The sequence below is a fragment of the Oratosquilla oratoria genome, chromosome 9, assembly GCF_046742065.1.
Source record: "Oratosquilla oratoria isolate Oo_2021 chromosome 9, ASM4674206v1, whole genome shotgun sequence".
Classification (NCBI taxonomy): Eukaryota; Metazoa; Arthropoda; class Malacostraca; order Stomatopoda; family Squillidae; genus Oratosquilla; species Oratosquilla oratoria.
The window spans coordinates 13,460,984-13,485,022 of record NC_134785.1 but is presented as its reverse complement, the minus strand read 5'-3'; the positions used below and the strand labels follow the sequence as shown (position 1 = coordinate 13,485,022).

Below are 24,039 nucleotides of genomic sequence, written 5' to 3'. Positions count from 1 at the left end.
TTTTTTTATTATAATTATATTGTCAGCCTTGTGGGCAACATGTCCCGACTAGAATTGCCGCCCCAGGGCATATGCCTCCCCTGCCCCCCCCCCTCCCACACGTGAGGGCCTGACAAAAGTACTGTATAATATTGTTAGGTAAATTATACAAACTACATAGAGGAAGATATAATGAAAAATTAGCATAAAGAAATCCAACCTATATTCGAATATAAACAACACCAAGAATATAATAAAGAACAACAATAAAATCCTCAATCTTGTAGATAAATCATACAAGATGTTAGATGCATTGGATCTGACACAAGATGAGATGGAAGAGCATAAGAAAGTAATGGAAACAAATTGAAAAAAAAAATAGCCTGAATGTTTGAAAACATCAAGAATATCCGTACAGATGCGGCAATTCATTTCACATAGTTCAATCTACAACCACTAACAAATTCAAGGCAGGCGCACAGCCAGAAATAGTGTTCTAGTGGGTATAGAATAATCGACATTCAATGCCTCCATCTATTCTCATACAACCGTAGAAATTTCAGGAGGGCCGCTCTCGCTCTAGATTGCCAAGTTTGATCTATAAAGGTAAAAATATAGGATTACACGGACGTAGTTCCTTTTCTGGGTATCACAGTTAGTTAAATACGATTATGCAAATGCATATATGAATTAAACTAAATAGTAAAAGGAAGATAGTTTAACTCAGCTAATGAATAACTCTCATGAATCAAACACAGCACCATTAATGTACATGCGAACACTGATGTGAGAGCCATCTCCCGGCCTGCAAGTAAACGATGGTCAAGTATTACGTAGGGTAAAGAAGAAACAGAAATGGCTTTAGCAGGTATGTATTATGGCCCATGATTTTAATTTTCTTCGGATATTCAGTAAGCTAACATTCAATACAAGGATTGTAGCCAAAAAATGTGTGTAATGAAATTCAGACGTCTATATGGCATATGTATGATACTGATGTTGAATCCAGTGTTGCACCAGCTGATTATTTCGTAAGCTGTAGTGTTTACATTTATTGCCATGTTTGAAACCCGGCTTCGAATATATATTGACCTAGTTTAAAGGTCTAGAATATACCGCGAGTGGCATTTGATAAACAGTTATGCTAATTTCCTGGAGGCTGTAGAGGGTTAATGTCTGCAGATGTTAGATTTCAATAGCGATTATATTTTCTTGGGAAAGCTGTGGTAAATCAGGATATATGTTTCGTCATTTGTTATGACAGGATGTTAATCATATATTGGTCAAATTTTCACAATAGATGTAGCATTCAACCATCCAATATTTTTATTCCGTTACCTTCTTGAGGTAATAAAGGTCATCATTTCAAAATTTAAGTTCACCTTTTTTAGTTGCTAGGAGATGGTCTTTTGCAATCAGATGTCTCAACTTATATAATTCATTACAGGATGAGGATGAAATACCCATAGGTCTCTGAACTCTTCAAGATATCTATTTTAAATGTGAGAGATATTTTTCATGAAAAGCCATTGGAAATAATGATTGGGTTCGATTCTAGTATCACGTAGACACATTTTTAATTTCTTATTTTGCATTTGAAAGATCTATTGGTAAATTTTTAGTTGTGCACACCTATGCGATATAGCACTAGAAAATTAATTATTAGTTTTGTAAATAATAGATCAATGTAAAATGCAATTTTCTTGGCGGAAATCAATAACAAAAAAGTTGTTTAAACTATTTACTAATGATTAAAGTCACAGCAATTGAATGATATACTATGTTCTGATAGATGCCAAGGTCGAAGAAATGAAAGGATGATAAATTAGTCTATTCTAAACTAACCTAACCTACATAACCTTACCAATATTTAGTGATTTGGTACTTCAAATTTTAAAGATCATCCAGGTCGTTGTCATGGATGCTGATGGCCTGATTATTATTGTACCTCGGGCAATTAACAGACAACGGCAGACCCCTGTGTTCTCTTATAATGAACAAGGAAGTCCTATTGTCTTTCTAAGAGCGCTTATTAACGTCACCTGGAGTTGGAGAACACCTGATCCATAATGTGAAAGCCATCATCTGAGCTTGTTTGCGTCGCTTTGCATCAGAGTTAGTCTTGTTTCATCTTACAAAGTGACTGCATGCTTGTCATTGTAGTGCTTTATCCCATTGTGAATAATACAGTATTTTACATTGTTAATTGGTTTAATTGGCCACACCTGGTACAATGTTGTCCGTACCATATACTAGCAGCTTCATTCATTAGTAAATTTGCTTGTAGCAAGGGGTTTTGTTTTTATTTCCACCAAGAAAATCGCATGTTACATTCATGTATTGTAATTTATGAAATTGATTTAATATTTAATTTTCTTGTTATATTTTGTAGGTGTGTACAACTGAAATAATACAGATCTATTATTTCTATGGAATAGTTTTGCTAGGTTAGATTATATTAGCTTAGTAGCTGTTGGATAATGTAAGTTTCATGTTAGATATCCATGCTTGCGCAGTTCTGGAATTTTATCAATGATGTTAGAAAAACGCACGACAATTGCATCATCTTAATGGGGAGGATGCTGGTGTAGCTGGACACCATGGTTGGGTGTTGAGGCTTGCCCCGGCTGATGGTCAGGGACCCGTTGTGGCAGCTGTTCAAACCTTCACCGTAATGCAGAGTTTAGGAAAGGCATTCACTCTGAGTAATGGCCACTGTCCACCTCAGGACCTGAAGTGACTTGGGTGCACTGTGTGTGCGGTACATCGGCTTCCCTTTGGGTATCGTCACTGCAGTGGCATGCCATGTACACCATCTCCTGTATTTATGAAGAGTTCCAGACCATGGACAAGGTTGAGGTCTGAGCATGTACCAGTCTCACAAACCACCACAAAAAAAAAAAAAAATGAAATAAAATAAAATAAAAATAAATAAAGAAAATAATAATAAAATAAATACATCATCATGACACCCTCCACTCCTGAAAATAAGGAGAATAAGCAGGAACATATTGATACTTCTCCACAATATGAAATGCTATGGCCTTGATCGTGTTAGCATAGGTTGAATATCAGCTGTACCCCCCAAATGGACAATAACTTTATTGAACCCCCCCCCCCCTGATGAATAAAAGAAAAATTCATTACTTTTGGGTGGATATTTTGGTGTTGGTATGTTCTGGTGTTCATAATTAAGATGCAAATATTCTTTCAGTTTGGCAGAGCAAGCTACCTGCAGTGGCCCGTCAGGCCCTGAGCAGTGCAGTAGTAGTGTCAGCTAGAAATCAGAGCTCCCAGCCAGCTCCTGTTAAGTACAAGCCTTATTCACCTTTCCAAAATACCAGTAGTGCAGGTGAATATGCGGTTGCTAGGCTGGATGATCTCTTGAATTGGGGTCGTAAGGTATGTTCTCAATATATTCATATATTCTCTGTCTGAAATAGTATGTTTATGCATAATGTACCTAAATAAGAAAAGCTGTTGACTCGTACAATACAGATAGAAGGAGGTCTTTATTATGTTGTAAATAGTACATCATAAAACTTTCCCTGAGCCTCTAGATTAATTATACAGATATATATATATATATATATATATATTCCACTTATATTTTATTTTATTTATTTATTTTATCTTTATTCATTTATTTATTTATTTTTATTTTTTATTATTATTTTATTTTATTTATTATTTTTTCTTCTTTTTCAGGGTTCCTTATGGCCTCTTACTTTTGGTCTTGCCTGCTGTTCTGTAGAGATGATGCAGTGTGCTGCAGCTCGTTATGATCTTGACAGATATGGTATTGTCTTCCGAGCTTCTCCCAGACAGGCAGATGTCATTATTGTTGCAGGAACCCTGACAAACAAAATGGCCCCAGCTCTCAGGAAGGTATATGATCAGGTAAGAACAATACTGTGAGATTAGAGCATATCACCATGGCTTATAGGGCTCTATTGGAGTTGTGATGTTACCATGGTTGTTCAATATGTATATGGATAGCTTGATAAGGGAGGTAAACACAAATGCTAGGCAGAGAATGGAAGCCCTTGGAAATTAAATCAGTTGTTATTTTCGGTTACTATGATATTATGTGTGGCTGATTTTGAAAAAAAGACCAAAGTAGTTGGTGACTGAGTGCAGAAGTTTGTGAGGAAAGGTGCAAGTAAATGTGGGCAAAGTCTTGAAATGCAGAAGCAAGGATAACAGCAGCAAGGAGGAGGTGGATAACTGGTACTTGGGATTGAATATGACAGTGAATGGAGAAGTGGAAGTGAATTAGAGAGTATAGGAGTGAATGAATGAAAAATATGTATTTCAGGGTGACTCTAAAGAGGAGTGATTGTGCCCACATCTTGGTGTGGAGCAGAGGCGTGGAATGTAAAGGAAGCAGAGAGGAAGTGGCATTGTTTTTTAGATAAGTGTTTTGGAAACATGATTGTATTACAGAAATGGGTAGAAAGAAAAATTAGCTTGAGGCAGAGGGCAGGGATTTGAAGAGAACTGTCAGATAGGGTGGATCAGAGTGCAGAGGTGGCTAAGGTAAATGGAAAGAATAAACACAGAAAGACTTGCAAAGATTGTAGGAAGGAGAGGTGGATGGAGTGAACTTGGAAAGGTGACCAAGAATGGGATGGATGAGGCAAAGGAGGCTTTGGATACCTGTGGGAAATCTGTTACAAGGGAAGAGAGTGCAAATGATAGGAGTGAATGGATGAAGGAGTAACGTAGCTTGAAGGGATGGTATATGTATGTATGTATGTTATACAATTAGTTTGGGTGAGTGATCGTCATAATCTAAGAATGCATTTCAACAGTCTTCTCTATCTAAACACAGATGCCTGACCCTCGATGGGTAATTTCCATGGGTTCTTGTGCCAATGGAGGAGGCTACTACCACTACTCCTACTCTGTGGTACGTGGCTGCGACCGCATCATCCCGGTAGACATCTACGTGCCAGGTTGCCCACCAACTGCCGAGGCTTTGATGTATTCTCTTCTTCAGTTACAGCGAAAAGTGAAGAATATGAAATCTCTCCAGATGTGGTACAGAAAGTGAATAACCTTAACCATATATCTAGTATAGATATTATTTAACTGTAAATGAAGCCCCGTAACATAGGGATACTGAGCCATACATCTTAATTTTGATGCAATACAAGTTGATAATAATCAATGACAACTCTGAATGGTATTTGTACATAGTGATCAATAAATCATTTAACTTTTACTTGTGATCTTATTGATGAATTGAGCTTTCAGTGACTTACAACATAGATGGATACAAGTGATGTTTTCCTAAACTATGATACTCCATATCATGCACACCCGACATTTACAAAATTATGAAAAGGAGAGAAGTCCTCGACAGAGATGATTTATTAACCACTTCCATATTGTGACACCTACGTAGGCGTCATGAGGAGCAAGTGGGTACGCGATGATGCCGACATCGGCATCTTGATTATATTTATTGTAGTCGTACCTACGTAACCTCCATTCTCTCTAAACTGGCTTCATCATATTTTCTATGGTTATCAAAATTCACGGGTGAAAGAGAACGAACGATTGAGCACTGACTTTATTTTTTATAATGCGATTATTATGACGCAACATTGCACGTCGGGCAGCTAATGCTGCCAGACGTGCGATGTGCCCCGGAGTGAAGAGGTTAAAGTGGGATAAGAGAAAAGCAAGAGGACATGAAAAGAAACTCAAAAAGGATAATTATAGAAGAGATCTGAAAAAAAAAATAGTTTCCCACACAGAGTGGTAGATATCTGGAATGAATTGGATGAGGCAACAGTGTGTGCAAAAACTATACAAGAATCTAAGAACAAACTAGATGCTGAAAGATACAAAGACAGGTTACTATGAGCATAGTTCTCTTCCCCTATAATACAACTATGTAAATACATCATTCCTATAGCTTGGGACTACTACAGTATGCCTCCATATAATCGCACCCTATTAGTTCATCCAACACAATTTTACTAAGTCCCAGTTAGGGCACAGTCCTGTTAGTTGTAGAGCCAAAATTTCCAGGCATTCCTCTCCATGAAAATGTCCTGATTCTATGCAGGCATATCAAATTTCTCTGTTTCTGTGAAATTCCACGTATATATGAACACTTTTTTGCTTTCTGGTCAGAATACTACTAATGGAATCCATCCTTTTATTAAGCCATCTGAGGAAAAGGCAGAACGAAAGAGTACTTTCCTTGAGCAGTAGACACTAGATTGTACTATTTGAAGTTACAAAGGCAGAGCATGCCAACAGGAGACCTTTTGGTCCATAACTAGGTCGGATGCAAAAAAATATAATAATGATAAAAAAAGAAATTATAATAATATAAATAATAAATAAAATAAATAAATGCATAGGTATAGTTAAATAATAAACATGTAAATAGTAAATAATCATAAATTGACAAATAATGATAAATTACAATCAAGCAAATAATAAATAAACAGACAAATAATAACAAATAGATAATGCTCCCTAATGTGGGAGGAAAGGCACATCCACCCACTGCTCGGTCACTTGGCTGCCACTTGGCTTTCCTCTTTCTTTTTTTTTCTTCAGACCCCACTCACATGCCTGGTCCTAAGGGTCTTTGTGCATAACTGGGGCAATATACTCAACCCCATGCTTGTTATGCCTGCTGTAGCAACCTAAAGTATTTCTTAGCAATTGTGCAATGCTGTTCATAAGAACAGAAGTGCTTGTGAATTGTCAGCAACAACAATAGTTACCATACATTTATTTAATCAACCTTGTATGTAGCCATCAGGTTCTAGTTTAATTTACCCTAAGAACATAAGAATGGAGGAGAATACAAGAGACCATAATGCCTACACTAGGCAGTTCCATTTCCATTATTACCTGTCATTCCAACCCATAAAGTTGTCTAATCTTCTCCCCATTCATATCAGCCTTTTTCAACTCACCAGCAGCCATGCTAGCAGGATACATTAGGCCTAGCATCGGCCCATATAACTAATTATTTTCAGATACAGCATGCCACAACAAGGACGGGTGTGTCAATTTTACAGGAATTGGATCACACATTTTTAGGAATTTGATAAAATATATATATATATATTTTTTTAAGTATAGTTTTGCTTCTATAGTCAAGAGAGATAGCTGAAATGCCTACATGCGCTCCATATTAGCCCTTGCTATCAACCATTATTGAAAATGAGTATTGTTTTTCTATGAGAGATCAAAATTTGCACTTCCTTTTATTCTTTTCCACCAAAACTTGCTGTGATGCATGAGAGTGAGTGGGGGATGGGGATCAATTGAGAAAGTATGTGTGAATGACATTTTGTTGCAGCCTATCTTCTCTTTTATCACATGAGGGGATGGAGAGCAGGGTTGCTGATTAAATGAAGTGGCCTTGCTGTGGATGTGTTGTGTCTTGCTGGATTGCTTCTGATCCAGGGCATTGGGCGAGATGCAGGGATAACCCATCATCCAGGAGGAGCCAAGAAGAGGGAGGGAAGGGTGGAGTATGTGGGGATGAAATAGGTGGGAGTGGATTTATGCCTTGTAAGGGGGAAAAAAGCCCTTGATATATGTATGTACCAAAACTTGGAAAGGAGAGAATATTTGATACTGCAGCAACTGTATGATGCTCTTTCTCTTTTTTGTAAAGTAACAAAAGGTATTATCATAAACAACACCATTATATGAGGTGTCATGTGGTAAATTGTACACAAGAGCCACCAGCTTGAAAATTGAGATAGTGCTATTATCCCATAAATGATTCAGACCTTATACTTACATTTGGACATCGGAGATGTGTAAAAATACCTAAACTATAAGGTCGAAAATCTATAAGAAAATAGTGGGTTTACACCCTTCATGCTTGCCAGACACTTTTATGACACTGTTCGAAGTAAAGTGTACACAAACACTGGATAAAGTAGACATGATCAGCTTTCAAATTATGTATTCATCATTGTCCTACTTTTAATAGTTCTTGCTGTAGCTTCAAAGTTCAGAAAATCTAAATTGTGTTTTCTGCTGAGCAAGGAAGGGAGAAGGCAGGAGAGGTGAGTGGAGAATGGTTGCATATACAGTGCTACCTCTCATTAACGGACTAAAAGGGGGGTAACGGTGTCCATTGATGTGAATAATCGGTTGATTTGGAGTGGTTTTTGGGTGGCATAGTGATTGCACAGCACTAAACAACAGCACCAAAAACACAGCTAATTAACGTCCGTTAATGAGAGGTGGTACTGTAGATGATACTCTGATGCAAAGGGAAGGAATGTTAGGGAGTGGTTATGTACGGATGATATTTTGACGCAGTCCAAAGGGATTTCTCCTTATCTTCTCTTTTTTTTTTGCATGGAGGGTGGTCACTGATTAAGTGATGTGGTCTTGCTGTGGATGTGCTGTGTCTTGCTGCATTGCTTCTGACCCAGGGCAGGGGATGGGATACAAGGATAACCCATCATCCATGAGGAGCTAAGATAAGAGGGAAGGTAGGGGAATGGGTGGGAGTGAGTGCTTGCCTCTTGTCTTAACTACCTCCCTTGTACGGGTGAAAAACCCCTTGGTAGATAGATGGAGGGGAGTGGAGTATGACAGGGGTGGAATGGATGGGAGTTTTTTTTATGCCTTGTCTTTTGGTTACCTCCCTTATAAGAAAAAAAAAAAAAGCCTTGGGTATATGTACAGTATATACAGTGGCCGCGAAAAGTTTGGGCGCAAAATTATAGGCTCCCCAACTTTCAGCTAAACTCAAAACATGCGAAAAATACAACTTTCCGCCCAAACTTTTCGTTATTTTTCAATGCTAGCGTTTGTACCCGTATTTAGCCGAGACAATACGCACTACTTAGCAACTCTGTTTAGGCGCACTCGATGTCACGTGGAGTCAGTTTCTAAACATCTCTCACGGGGAGTAGTCTTTTTTTTGCGGTGGTCTCTGTTTTTGTGCCTTGATATCTCCGTAATGGGAAGTGGTAAAGAGCTGGGAAGAGACACAGTTGTTACAATCATAACCCTCTATAAGGAGGGTTATAAGTGTAAAGATATTGCTACTCGTGTGGGAATTGGAGTGCGTCAAGTGCAAAAGTAGACCAAGAAATTTCGAGACGGAGGAAGTAACATCATTCCTACTCCAAAGCATTGCTCTGGTCGGCCAAGGAAGATATCAAATCGTACTTCTACGGTTATTTGGAGGCAGTTAGATAAAGATCCAACGCTCACAGCTCGAAAACTGAAAGAAAATAACCCTGCACTGCTGCATGATGTGTCTGTAAGATGTATTTCTGATCATTTAGCCAAAGATTTACAATACCATAGTTGCTGTGCTAAAGTTCTTCCCCTCCAAAGTGCAAAAAACATACGTGATCGCATAGCATTTTGCAAGAAATATAAGGACTGGTCCTTAGAAGACTGGGAACGAGTATTGTGGAGTGATGAGTCAACGTTTGTGGTGACGTCGGGCTGCAGGTCGAAGCATGTGAGGCGCCCCAGGGGGTCTGACTCTAATGACCCTCGCTATACAGCTAAAGTGGTGAAACATGCTGCAAGTGTTATGGTGTGGGGATGCTTTGCATTTGGTGGAGTTGGCAATTTAGTGTTTCTTGCACAAAATGAGTGTGTAAATCAGCATACTTATTTCGAGTTATTGTGTGATAACCTGCCTGAAAGTTTTGAAAAGTGCAATGCTAGTTGGTTTATGCAGGACGGAGCTCCTGCTCACACAGCGCGGTCTGTTACCCAATGGTTAGAAGACTGTGGTGTTGATTACTTCCAAAAATGGCCTGGAAATTCTCCAGACCTAAATCCCATTGAGCACGAATGGCATATAATTAAAAAACAGCTAAGCTAAAAACAGAAATACAGGATATTTGGGATAATATTATTCCTCAACACGTTTGGAGAAGGTCATAAAGCTTAAAGGAAAATCGCTTGGTAAATAAGGTATGTAATAAGCCATTTGTAGGTCTTTAAATGATTATTTAAATGTCCCAAGTGTTTACATTTGTTACGCGCCCAAACTTTTCGCGGCCACTGTAGATAGAATTCTATCCTCATACCAATACCAAGTGCCTCTTCCCCCTTATAAGGGAGGTAAGCCAAGGCACACACCCGTTCCATTCCCATTTGTTTCCCTCTCCTCTTAGCTCCTTGAGGATGAAGGGTCATCCCTGTCTCCTGCCCACTGCCCTGGGTCAGAAGCAATGCAGTAAGACACAGCACATTCACAGCATGGCCAGCCACTTCATTTACACAGTGTCTCTCTTTCATTATTTCAATATTTAAAGCAAATTTACCAATGAAAGAGGTTTCCTCTGAATAACAATGCTCACTTTCAGGTATATCCATTCATTTACTTGGAAAAAGGTTTAATAAAGAAAACGTGCCTAATTTCAGAGATTGTGTATTACAAAATTCCATATAATAGCATAACTATTTCATGAATATATGTATCTACATATACATAAAAATGATGATGCAGCTTATCAAAGAACCATACAAATTTCTTGATACAACCACACCTTTAAGTTTTACCACAGAATTAATTTAATTCACTGAACATATCAGACTGCCAGAATTTTGTCTGGTGTTGTCCGCGTCACTGTTGGCTCTGACTTGTTTGCTGAGCTGCAGTGACCTCGAGCTACATGGCGATCACGGTCCGACTTGGAATAAAACCCTTTATCACACAAAGTACATTTGTGTCGTTTGTTTCCGTCATGTCTATCCTGGTGAGTCTGAAGGTGCTGCTTCGTGTAGAATGATAGATTGCACCTGTCACACTGGTGTGGTTTGAGTCCTGTATGTTTCCTCATGTGACGGCTCAAAACTGACTTCCGATGAAAAGATGCACCACATTCTGTGCATTTGAAGAGGCATTCCTAAAAGATGATATACATACATTATTGTAGTTTGCTTGCCTGTAAAAGGGCAGTTTCTGCAGGGATCTTCACAAAGACCACTTTTAATGACTGCAATATATGAAGCAAGATTCCTTGTTAACAATTTGTAGTATAGCAAAAGTAACATAAGAGAGTACCTGATGTGTCTTTAAATGGTCATTCAGACTGTAGATATTCTTCAAGACAGCACCACACTCTTCACACTTGTGCTGCTTAGAGCACTGGGTTTTGAGGTGTTTGTTGCGTAGGTGCCTTTTCTCAAACACCAACCCACAAACAGGACAAGTCCGGTCCTGAAATAAAAGGATAATTTATGTACATTTTCTTATTCCTTTTCTATTCCTCCATGAAACTCCCACAATCATAATCTGAAGTTACCTCAACTGATGCATGATATGATGACTGATGTTGTGCAAGTTTATTGGGCGTTGGATACATAAGAGAGCACTGTGTGCACCTGAATACACACGGACCATCTATCCTGTGGCTCACGAATGATGAGAAGTCATCCCAATTAACATCACATTCTGAGCATCTGGAAAACAAGATATCAGTTAAAGGGTTTCGCTGAGGCTGTCAAAACACTTACCTACCACTGATTGCTTTCCTGTTGAAGCTAATGATTGATATGGTCTAACATCACAAACTCCGACCTATCGGAAGGCTAGGATGGTGCTCCTCACAGAGGACTATGTAGCATGGAATTTAATGAACCATCCCCTTGGTTCAACTTCACCAGTGGCAGGATTCGAACCGCCATCCTCTCGACCTTCGCTGCAAGAAATGATGCCCTAACTCGCTCAGCCAGCAAATAAAATTATCTAAAAATCTGGCATGTTGGTGTTTTTTAATCAAATATCCTTAGTGTGGATGAAATATAAAGAAGTCTTGCAATAAAAAACGCTACCTTGTTAAGAAAATAAAGCAGTATTAAGAGTAATGGGACAGCATAACGGAGGGACAGTCGCAGTATAATAAAGTACATCCACATGCTGTGTCTTGCTGTGTTGCTTCTGACCCAGGGCAATGGGTGAGATGCAGAGATAACCAGTCACCCAGGAGTTGAGAAAAGAGGGAGGGAGATAAGCTTTTTATGTATTAATTGTATGTACATACATACATATACCAAGGGCTTTTTCCTCTTTACAAGAGAGATGACCCGTCATCCAGGAAGTGCCAAGATAGAGGTATATGTACTAACATACATATACCAAGGGCTTTTTCCCCCTTCCAAGGGAGGTAGCCAAAAAGGGAAAGGCATAAAAACATTCCCACCCATTTCATCCCTAAATACACTCCACACCCATCCCACCCTTCCGCTCATCTGAGCACCTCCTGGATGACGGGTCATCCCTGCACCCTGCCCACCGCCCTGGGTCAGAAGCAGTGTCGCAAGACACAGTACATCCACAGCAAGGCCGCTTCATTTAATCGGCGACCCCCCCTCTCCGTCCCCCTTTGCATATAAGGCGAGGACGGGGAGAAATCCCTTCGGGCTGCGTCAAAATTTACTCACACATACTACCCCACCCCCCACCCCCCGCCCATTCCTCCTCATGCAGTCACAACATCATCCATATACAACCATTCTCCACTCACCTCTGTCTTCCGTCCTCTCCCTTCCTTCCTCAACAGACATTCCCCTCTTCCCCAAAGCCCCCTTCACCCCATCCATCCACCTCATCCTAGGACGTCCCCTCATGTTCACTCCCTCCACATCTGCCTTCCATACCTCTTTTACTAGTCTTTCTTCACTCATTCTTTCCATGTGTCCAAACCATCCTAATATTCTTTCATCAACCCTATCTCCCAAATCCTTTTTCACCCCTGTTCTCCTCCTCACCTCCTCATTTCTCACTCTATCCAGCCTAGTAACCCCCACCATACTTCTCAGACACCTCATCTCAAACATATTCAAACTCCTTCTCTCTTCTCTTATGTTCCACGTTTCTGCCCCATACAGTGCTGTTGGCACAATCACTCCTTCATACAGTCTCCTCTTCGCATCCATTCCCAAATGTCTATTTCTCATTACACTCTTTAAACCACCAAGGCATTTACTCGCTTCTCTCAATCTACATTCTACCTCCACCTTCACTCCACCTTTTCCTGCTACACTTGCACCCAAGTATCTAAAACTATCCACTTCCTCCAGTCGCTCTCCCTTAATGTTCACTTCCAGTCTACTGCCACTTTCACCCCTTGTACATCTCATCACCTTACTTTTACCCACATTTATCTTTAGCTTTCTTCTATCACATACTCTCCCAAACTCTGCCACCAGCTTCCTCAATCCCTCCTCTGACCCTGCCACAAGCGCAGTGTCGTCCGCAAACAACAGCTGGCTCACCTCCCACTTTTCTCCATTTTCTTTAACCATCTCCAATCCCTGACTCACTACCCTAGCATTCAACTCTCGCACCACCCCATCCATGTATAAGTTGAACAGCCAGGGCGACATAACGCATCCTTGACGAAGTCCCACCTTTACTTCAAACCACTCACTCTCTCCATTTCTAATCCTAACACATGCTCTACTACTCACATAAAAACTCTTGACAGCTCCCAAAAGCTTTCCTCCTATCCCATAAATCTGCATAACTTCCCACAGTGCCTTTCTGTCTACCCTATCATAAGCCTTTTCCAGATCCATAAAAGCCCAAAAAACATCCTTCCCCTTTCCTATAGCTTTCTCACATATCTGTCTTACCACAAAGATCTGATCTACACAACCTCTACCCGTCCTAAATCCACACTGTTCCTCACCAATTACTCCTGTTCCTCTCCTAATCCTCTCAATTAAGATTCTCCCATAAGCCTTCCCTACTACACTCAACAGGCTAATCCCTCTGAAATTACTACATTCACACTTGTCCCCTTTTCCCTTGTAAAGAGGAACTATACAGGCACTACTCCAGTCCTCCGGTACTCTACCCTCTCTCCAGCAAACATTAAATAACCTCACCAACCAGTCCACCATCACTGAACCTCCCTTTTTCAGACATTCTGCATGACATCCATCCAGACCAGGTGCCTTACCTGCTTTCATCATCTTTACAACTGCCTTCACCTCATCCTTCCTTATTTCTCCTCCATTTTCCTCACTCATCACTCTCATTTGTTTGTACATACAATTAATACAGAAAAAGCTTACCCACATATGAGCACAAACATAAACAGATAAACTATTTTAGTTACTATTTACCTGTACATGATATTGCACTGGTCCAGTAAGGATGGGTCTGTATGAAGAGTTAAAATTTTTCCTGTGGTCGAGTGTTTCAAGGTCCACTCCTTTATCAACTTTCCTTCACTGACGTTTAAGAGCCTAAACTCTTTCAAAACTATTTCTTTCTCATGGATTTTATACTGCATCATTTTCATAGTACTCTCTTTATTTTCAATTCCACTATCTTTACCTAATTCTCCACTTTGACTTTTCTCTTCTAAAACTGGAATAGATACTACTACATCTATCAGGCTTGTTTCAAGTATTTCACTGGCTTCACTACCTCGACATACATGAGTAGTATACTCATGTTTTGTGAGAAAACCATGAAAGCAAACAGCACACATATACATGACATAAGTTTCCTTATTAACATGAGCGCCACAATTATTTGTCACTCGACTTGGTCCTTGGTTGCTTTCAAGATGGCCTGGCATGAGCAAGAGAATATTTTCATCACGATTTTGAACTGGAAGACCAACAGCAGCATAAGCAATAGAACTCCCCGTCAGATCAACTTTGCTTACATTTGACTGTCTTCCCTTCACATTTGTTGGCATGTAGGTTGCTGAATCGGATATTAGCCCTTGAGTCAATGGAATAAAGGGCAAGATCATATCATCACTGGGCAAAATAGTTGATTCCTTACTCTGCACACAATGCCCTGCATCCTGAGGACTTTTCTCACAAGTTCTTTCCTTTTCATCACTAGCAGTCACCTCGTCAGGTTTCTTTTTGTTTGGCTGCAGACACATCTCACTCATGTTATGCATTGCTAGCACATGTTCATGAAGCTCTACCAAGTCCTCGCACTGCTGCGGGCAATACTGACAGATAACTTCAGTTGCTAAAGGCAAAAGATCTTTTTCATTTATCATCGACACTTCGCCCGGTGCTGCTACAGTTTCCCTACGTTCGTGGCTCAAATATGAGGTTTCTATTGGAGCGGCATATATCACAGCTCTTCTGTCATCTTCAATCAAAGTTTTGTTGGGACCATCAGGAGGTGGGTCAAATGTTTTCTTCCGTTTAGCTTTCCCCGACAATTCCATGAGAACATCTGCCGCTTCCGTTTCTTTAGTTGTTGGAAGATGCACTGCATTCTCTCCCCCACCTTCTGGAATAGCCTCATCCTTCAACTGGAAGAGCTTCCTCTTGTTGTCTTCTGCCATCACTCCACTGCAAGTTCCTGGAGCCACCTTGATACAGGATGGTGCAAAACAGGGGGAGAGTGGTCTGGTTTCTTTAGAGTTTACCAAACTCAAAATTGCATTCTGCAGAAAAAAAAAAGATGAGTACCAAACTTTTACACAGCATGGGGAATTTGATTAGCTATTTTTGAAAACTGGCCACATTTGCAAAATTTTGTCATTTTTGGTGGCACCAACCAATTTACATCTACAACATATCTTTAGTACCCCACAACATTTCCATACAAAAGCAAATGCATACTTAGATCACAAAACAAATACTCCTTAATTAGGCTACCAAATTTTAAACTTGATCAGATCTACAGAAATCCTTCCCAAGACCAAGAACTACACAAGTATGCCTACATGTCATCATAGAACTGGCTTGGCAACGACAGTAAATGCTTTAACTGGAAATCACCACATGAGAGACACAAACCCGTGCTACACTGCCATATATTCACTCCGAACAGTTCTACAAAATTTCGTCTCTGAGTAACTTATGAACTGAACAAGTGGCAAGAGACTGATTGATTATATCTCTTCCCCATATCAGGTACTGACCAAGTGGACCAGACTCGTATATCATTCTTTTATAATTGGAGATTAATCTCCTTTCAAAGAAGATTGCTGATCACCTTTAACCTCCACCATCCTTCCTTTCTGTCATCTTTAAATCTCTCCTATACCACCCCTATGTCTCTAGAAATGCAGGGAAAGTTGACGGAGATATCTTGGACCCAATAAAGAGACCAAGTGTCAGCCCCTTGGGGCTGCACCTCCACCTCCTAATGGAGGTAAGAGGGCTTGACAAGTTTTGAAGGTGGTTGGCAGAAAGATAAATCTCTCAACTGTCCACCTTGCAGGATCAATATTAGCATGTGCCCATTATTGGTTCCAGAACATATTTAGGTTAAACAATGGCAGTATGGACAAGACCACAAAACAGGGTAGACTTCTGGGCTTAAGAGTGATCAGCTTTTTTCATAACTTCATTGTCATAATCCACTGACACTAAACTAACCAACATCAACAAAAATAAAACACACTGTCCTGAATGGCAACACTTCCTTACTTTCAACATGTTCACCGATTTCCATCTCTCCTTCACTCTTTTTTTTTCCCAAGTCAACCCATCTCTCATTCTTTCCAAGCATAATAGATTTTTATTCATTCTTCCAATACACATAATAACACTGCCAGACCTTTCTTACATATTTCCTTTCAATGTCTTTAGCATAACCACTTTCCCTTTAGTATCCTTCTCATATATCACTCATGGATTTCTAAGATAAAATCAACTCGATTCATGAGAAGAAAAGAAAATATATTATTACTTGTAGGGACTTTTCAAGAGTAACCATAGCATCATGGATCTGCAACTTCCACTGGGAACTTTTGGAGGTGAAGACAATATTGGTTTGTGATGCAGCAGACATTTTAATGGTAAAGGTCTGTATTAATCCAAACCGCTCAACCTGTTGAAAAAGAAGGATTATATTAGTCTTCTAAAGCATTCACTTACTATCTTGGAGGAGGAGGTGGAAGAGGTTTGGATGGGGGAATAGTAGGGAGGAGGTTTGGATGGGAGAATAATAGCAAGGAGGCAGGTTTGGGTGAATAGTAGGGAGGAGGAGGCTTGGATGAGGTAATAGTAGGGAGGAGGAGGAGACTTGGATGGGGGAAGGCTAGGGTGGGAGGAGGAGGAGACTTGGATGGGGGAAGGCTAGGGTGGGAGGAGGAGGAGGAAGAGGAGACTTGGATAAGGAAAGGATAAGAGGGAGGAGGAGGAGGGAAGAGGAAGCTTGGATGAGGGAATAGTAGGAGGCTGGGGAGATACAGTGGTGCCTCAGTCATCCATATCCATTTACTCTTCTTGAATGAGGTAGGTCTGGGGGGAAAGGGGTTCCTTGGTTTATGGCCTTCCTCATTGGCACCCTTGTTTAAGTTATAAACAGGCTACTGCCCATAGGACTAATCCAACCCTTCGAGTCACACTTTTCAAATTTGTTTTCCTTTCTGTAGTCACTATCGGTGTAGCTATTGTTGTAACTGCAATGGATGTGTAGATTAATCACCCATAGGTCACTCTGTTTGTTTTCCCTTCCTGTGGCAGTCTCCACACATTGAAAAACCCCAAAGACATGAGAACTGCATGCATGCACATCCGCACTCAACAAAAACTCAACTCTGTACCACTTGTACTACTCTTAGTAGATTTCCTGATTCTCTACCTTGTTGCTGTCAAACTTCCTCTAAGTCTCAGGAATTGGCCCAATACTTACAGACTTCTTATTCATCAAAGTAAAAGCTTAATAAAATTGTATATTTTTCTCCGAACATACATATGATCATCAAACAAGAATGTTATAATTTTTACACTCTAGTTGCACTATATTTCAGTATGAAACCAATAGGTCTATTTTTAGAAGTGCACACCTAAACAATACAGCAATAAGAAATTAAATATCAATTTTGTAAATTATAATCTATCAACATAATATACATTTTACCAAATGAAGCTGCGACGATGGGTTTCAAGACGACATGATCTGTCCTGTCCTGTCAATTTCAGTTTGGCATTGGAGATTGATACTGAGGCTTGGAATACACCCTCAGTACCTTTGCTAGTACCTCACACACAACATATTTTCTAAGCAATGCTACAGAGCTGAGCTCCATGCTTTTCTTGAAGCTATGAAATTCCTTTACACCCCAATCTAATTAGATGCCAAAACTGGCTGTCAACATTCCTGACGATGACCACCACCATGATGACCTCTAACATTATGGGTAGTGCATTACTAAATGCAGATTAGATTAGACAAATTTTTAATACTTTAATTCCTTAACTTCCGCTTGGTAAACGGCTTGAACACAGCCCTAGATCTACTGAACAAAACCATACAAGCACAGGGAACACTCTGGACCAACTACAGGGAAGAGAAGAAACCAACAGGGTACATACCACTGCCCCCCCCACAGACAGCAGTACTACCCAACCAACAATTTCCCTGGCTCACAGCGGCACAAACAAATACACACTAGAAAACATCATCATGGGTAACATACAAGGCCTCTACCCTAAAACTAATCAAAGTAAAGTTCCTTTCATCAAAGAACTAATGGTGCTAGAGGACCCCCTGTTTGTTGCCCTGACTGAAACACACCTGAAGAAGGAGGTGAATGATGCAGAAATAGAAATGGGGCAATATACCCCATATAGAGTAGATAGAGAAGGGAGAACACATGGAGGTGTTATCATATATGTAAGGAATACCCACACCTCAGACACAAAGATTCTCCTAACACACACAGACAGTCAAGTTGAGCTCATAGCTCTACATATAAACACACTCAACCTTATTATCATTAACTGCTATCGCCCACCCCAATGTGACACTGAAAATTTCAGAAAAGGGATAGAAAAGATAGACCTCTTACTAGATAGTCTGCAAACACCAATGCCTGACATCATCCTGTGTGGGGATTTTAATCTACCATTTATACAATGGCCAGAAGGTACCATATCAGGAAGAACAATAGAGGACCAAGCCCAAGCCAAACTCCTGCTGGACCTAGCTGACAGGGCATTTCTCACACAGATGATAACCAAGCCAACAAGGATAAATAATATCCTCGACCTTTTCTTCACCAACAACCAGGACATTCTCAGCAACTACCATGTAGAAGAAACAACGCTCACTGACCACAACCTCATCACGGTGAACACCACTTACATGAAAACAGGGAAAGTACAAAGTAAACCAACCCCATCGGAGGATACTCACCTTGGACACTTCAACTTCCACAGCGACTCCATAAAGTGGGAAGAGGTAAATGCTAGCCTTGGCAAAGTAAACTGGGACCAGATCATGGAAGGGGGCAGTCCAGATGACACGTTCCAGGCCCTAATAGAAACCTTACTAGAAATCTGCAATAACCACATCCCACTAAAACGAAACAGAAGACCTCAACAAAACACCATACTGAGAGACAGAAGAATCCTGATGAGGAAAAGAAGGTCCTTAACTAAACAACTGAATAAAAGTAAAAGAGAGGAAAAGGAGTGCTGAATCAGGACCAAAATAGCTGAAGTTGAACAACAAATAAGAATATCCCATGAAGCACAAAGGAGAAACGATGAAAATCGGGCGATAACGAACATTAAACAAAACCCGAAATACTTCTACAGCTATTGCAAGAGGTACATAAAGACAAAAACCCAGATTGGCCCCCTAAAAACAGACAAGGGAACACTAACAAAAGATCTGGAAGAAACATGTGAAGTGTTGAGGCAACAGTACAACAATGTATTCAGTACACCAAGAGCATCCAAAGTTGTCAGCAACCCAGCAACATTCTTTGAAACGAAAAACCCCCAGTCACCACAGCTCACCGACATACTGTTCACAAAGAACGACATAAAGAACAACATAAAAGAGCTCAAATCGAACTCGGCCGCTGGACCAGACAGAGTACCAGCCATCATGCTCCTAAAATGCAAAGAAACCCTTCCGCAACCCATAAGTTTGTTATGGAGATCCTCTCTAGACAAAGGAGTGGTCCCGGCACTCCTCAAAAAAGCCACTATAAGCCCCATCTACAAAGGAGGGGACAGGAGCCTCCCACAAAATTACAGACCAGTGGCACTTACATCTCATATCACCAAAGTGTTTGAGAAATGTGTGCGGGATAAAGTCACCAAGTATATGGAAGACAACAACTTCCTAAACGAAACCCAACATGGGTTCAGAAAAGGATGCTCCTGTCTATCAAAGTTACTGGATCATTACGACTGGCTCCTACACAACCTGGCGGAAGGAAGAAATGTAGATGTGGTGTTCCTAGACTTCGCCAAGGCATTTGATAAGGTTGATCACGGCATCCTCCTCCATAAAATCAGATCCTTAGGAATTGGAGGCAAACTGGGAATCTGGTTATCCAGTTTCCTTACTGGGAGGACACAGACAGTGGCAGTGGATGGCCGCAAATCTATAGAGGCCGCAGTAAGTAGCGGAGTGCCTCAAGGTTCAGTTCTGGGTCCACTCCTATTCCTCATTCACCTGTGTGACATCGACAAATACATAGGCTCCTCAGTTCTCACCTCTTTCGCTGATGACACAAACATCAGCCACACAATGACCAGTCAAGAGGATGTATTCCACCTACAGGAGGACCTCAACAAGGTGTACACCTGGGCTGCAGAAAACAACATGCAGTTCAATGAAGGAAAATTCGAAACGCTGAGGTGTGGCCCATACCAAGACATCAAGCAGGAAACTGCTCTGCACACAGAGGGGGACTTAGTCATCCCCCCAAAGATGCATGTAAAATGCCTGGGAGTCCACCTCAGCGAGGACGCCAGCTTTCATCATCACATCGATGAAACAATAAAGAAAGCCAAGGGAATGGCAAGCTGGGTACTCCGTACCTTCTCATCAAGGGAACCACAGGTTATGCTAACCCTATGGAGGGCCCTGGTCCAACCCACACTAGACTACTGCAGTCAATTGTGGTCGCCCCATAAAAAAGGGGAAATCCAGCGGCTGGAAGCAGTTCAAAGAAGCTTCACCCGTCAGATCCAGGGGATGAGGGAACTAAATTACTGGGACCGCCTCAAGGAACTCAATCTATTCTCCCAACAAAGAAGGAGAGACCGGTACAGAGCCATCTACCTGTGGAAGATCCTAGAAAAGCATACACCAGACCCCACAAACTCTTCTACACTGCACTCGCAATACAATAAACGAACAGGGCGAAAGTGCAAAAGAAGAACCCTTCCAACCAAAGCCCCAGAGCGAATCAAAACTTTACTTGCTGCCAGCCTGGGGCATGAAGGGCCAAGGATCTTCACTGCACTCCCTAAACAAATAAGAGACATAACAGGCTGCACGGTGGACACATTTAAGGCTGGCCGGGACAGATACTTAACGTTCTTACCTGATGAACCACCGGTACCAGGCTATACAGACAACTGTCGGGCAGCCTCACTCCATCCCGGATCAAGTGGACCTACTAGCTAGGGACGCCAAAACCGGATTCAGCGGCGGATCACCGTGACTGTGAGGGATCAACCTCAGAACAACACCAAGTAAACCAAGTAAGTAATATATCAATACAAAGATGGCATTTGAAGCACTTGTCCAAAATCCATTTAGTAGTGTATCACTTCAGCAATTTTTTATCTTATTGGTTTTTGTCAAGAAAAACATATAATATTACATTGATATATTACAATTTACAAAATTAAAACTTAATTTCATATTGCTATATCACTTAGCTGTCCACTTCTAAAAATTTACCAATATATTTCTTTCTACTCAGTCATGTCTTCTCTATCTCTATCTCTATTGTTGCACTAACATAGGTACACTAACCATGAAAAAATAATTATGAAGTAGAAGATTATGAACTACAATTCCAATACATTTTACAATACAATGCAAGTACTTACATAATTACCCACTGCTGTGACCTAAATTCACTGTATTAATCTATATATTCATGTTAATATTACATTACCTATAAATATAATTCACAAGAAACTGAAAAAGTATTACGGGAATATGTCCGAGTTCTATGACATTTACCATATAATCATATTCTCCATACGCTGAACAGTACAACGAATTTGACACATTTTACCAATATAACTATCCTAAAAACAAGAAATACTTAAAGTTCTAACCTCTGAAAGGAAAGATTTAACATCATCTATCAGTTTCCACATCGTCGTTAACTCTATATCGCCCATTTTTGGGGTTTTGTTGAATTATTTACACTCGTCCCATTTCCCTCTATTATTTCCTTCGTCTTGTAAACAATGTTTACATACAGATTAAAATACGAGTATCGTATATTTTACTATAACTTTCAGCCTTTGACTATTAAACAGAGATAGAAAATATATATACATGTATGTATATATATCATTCCTCAAAATCTTCGTTTACATATGATTACGAATACTACATAAATGTAGACAAAGCTGATTTCATTCCCAAGAGGAGTCAGCAACTTATAAGACACGGGCTCATATTACAACGATTGTTCGTGCAGATGGAATAATTGTCTATCTAAATACCAATAGGTCTCTCCCCCTTATAAGGGAAGCAGCCACCCAAGGCATGCCCCCACCTCCACCCATCCCCCTTCCATCCGTCACCCCTTTCCTTATACCCGTGGTTAGGTGGAGGGTGGGAAAGAATTCTGCTACCGCGATTCCCGTGCGAGTCGTAAAAGGCGACAAGTATGACAGAGCGATGGGACTAGGATCATGCTCTCTGTATGTTCATTCTTCGTGAGGTCAAGAATAATAGTATCTATCCATTTTAGCTAACTTTAATATATCGGAAAATTGCTACATTCGGGAAGTACTGAATCTCTTTTCCCCTGCAACAGTTTTGAACTCGTTTAAGGTTTTAGCATTAGGTTTCATTACTAGGACAATTACGAATAGAAATACAGAGGTAATTATCAAACTCCAGTGTTAGACCCATCCTTGACTATGCGGTAGAGTTTTTGTCTCCGTCTTATAGCATGGACATCAGTTCACTAGAATCAGTACAGATACGTGGGCTCAGAAATTTACCTCACGAAGAGAGGCTTAGTGTAAGGCCAAGAATTATTATTTTTATTCATTTGCATGTCTTTAGAAGATTCTATAAGCGAAATGTATAGCAGTAGACATTCTGACACTACATTAGGTACCTTAACTTACACTCTCTGGAAAGACACAGTGTGGGGTGATCTAATTGAGGTGTTCAAGTGATCAAAGGCTTTAACAAAGGTGATGCAAACTAGGTCATCATATTAAGACAACAGGGCAGGACTCGCGGTAATGGATCCAAATTGGACAAATTTAGATTTAAGAAGGAAATGGGCAAGAATTGGTTTAATAATAGGGTGGTCAATGAATGGAATAGACTTAGTAACCATGTAGTGAACTTTGAAACTTTCAGTTGTTTTAAGAAACAGACAACTTTATGTATGGGGATGACAGGTGGTAATGGACATGGAACTGACTAGTGTAGGCCTTATGGTCTCTTGCAGTCTCCTTCATTCTTATGTTATGTAAGCTTTTGCAACAGGCAACTGCTCCTCCCCTATCACTATTAGCTAGTCGCACTAAGTACCACACTGATATCACAGACAACAACAAATCCAACATTTCTTCCTGGAGAGATCGATGGAGGGCCTCAGGGGCCATGAGTTCCTTGTCTGTGAAAATTGAGGCACAAATTATTATTGTATCATTGGTCTACTACTTTGTATCACCACTCTTCTGATTTGGACAGGATATGCAGTATATACAATACACAAGACTGGGTACTGCTATCTAGAAATAAATTATTCAATGTTGTATGGTAAACTTTTTATTTGCAATTTGGGAGTTATCATTAAAATGTTGGTAAAGTACAGTATAGTACATACATATGGCAGTAAAAATATGGCATTCACTTTGACAATCATGATATATATATAGATTACATATGTTCTGTTCATTTATAGAGACCAATGATGGATATATGCCACAGGTGTTCCATGGTCCTGTAACATACTCGTTGAGGACAGAAAATCACTTATAGCCAATTTTCAAAATTTAACTATACTTCCATCTGGAGGTGCAGATTTGGAATAGGCATAAGATCTAACAACATTGTATTTCCTTGCATATGGACCGCTGACAACTAGTGATTAATCTACCTCTTCCTCATACTTCCTGAAAGATCTATGG

The 24,039-nt window shown here is 40.2% G+C and overlaps 2 protein-coding genes across 3 annotated transcripts; one reads left to right on the top strand and one right to left on the bottom strand.

Annotated features, from left to right (window-relative positions):
* Positions 1 to 714: 714 nt before the first annotated feature.
* Positions 715 to 5,206, top strand: LOC143028243 (NADH-quinone oxidoreductase subunit B-like). Its single transcript, XM_076190058.1, has 4 exons — positions 715 to 847; positions 3,194 to 3,381; positions 3,688 to 3,879; positions 4,814 to 5,206. Exons 1-4 carry the CDS (start codon positions 835 to 837, stop codon positions 5,033 to 5,035), a joined length of 615 nt encoding a protein of 204 aa, XP_076046173.1. The 5' UTR covers positions 715 to 834; the 3' UTR covers positions 5,036 to 5,206.
* A 4,672-nt stretch (positions 5,207 to 9,878) lies between these two features.
* On the bottom strand, positions 9,879 to 22,251 carry LOC143028242 (uncharacterized). 2 transcript variants are annotated; one of them, XM_076190057.1, is made up of 7 exons: positions 21,991 to 22,251; positions 21,243 to 21,377; positions 16,637 to 16,777; positions 14,086 to 15,383; positions 11,259 to 11,415; positions 11,018 to 11,173; positions 9,879 to 10,859 (listed from the first exon to the last, which is right to left on the bottom strand). In XM_076190057.1, exons 3-7 carry the CDS (start codon positions 16,736 to 16,738, stop codon positions 10,542 to 10,544), a joined length of 2,031 nt encoding a protein of 676 aa, XP_076046172.1. In that variant the 5' UTR covers positions 16,739 to 16,777; positions 21,243 to 21,377; positions 21,991 to 22,251; the 3' UTR covers positions 9,879 to 10,541. The 2 variants fall into 2 exon arrangements, with proteins under 2 accessions (XP_076046172.1, XP_076046171.1); XM_076190056.1 differs by lacking the exon at positions 21,243 to 21,377 and having other exon boundaries at positions 9,880 to 10,859; positions 21,991 to 22,249.
* Between the last annotated feature and the right edge of the window lie 1,788 nt (positions 22,252 to 24,039).

Bases quoted from the DNA above. Each gene is read 5' to 3' on its own strand.
- LOC143028243 (XM_076190058.1), top strand. The intron at 3,382-3,687 runs GTATGTTCTCAA...CTTCTTTTTCAG, and splicing joins TCTTGAATTGGGGTCGTAAG to GGTTCCTTATGGCCTCTTAC. The intron at 3,880-4,813 runs GTAAGAACAATA...ATCTAAACACAG, and splicing joins TCAGGAAGGTATATGATCAG to ATGCCTGACCCTCGATGGGT.
- LOC143028242 (XM_076190056.1), bottom strand. From the start codon at position 22,056: ATGGGCGATATAGAGTTAACGACGATGTGGAAACTGATAGATGATGTT. The intron at 11,174-11,258 runs GTAACTTCAGAT...CTTTTATTTCAG, and splicing joins CATATCATGCATCAGTTGAG to GACCGGACTTGTCCTGTTTG. The intron at 10,860-11,017 runs GTACTCTCTTAT...ATCATCTTTTAG, and splicing joins ACCATTTAAAGACACATCAG to GAATGCCTCTTCAAATGCAC.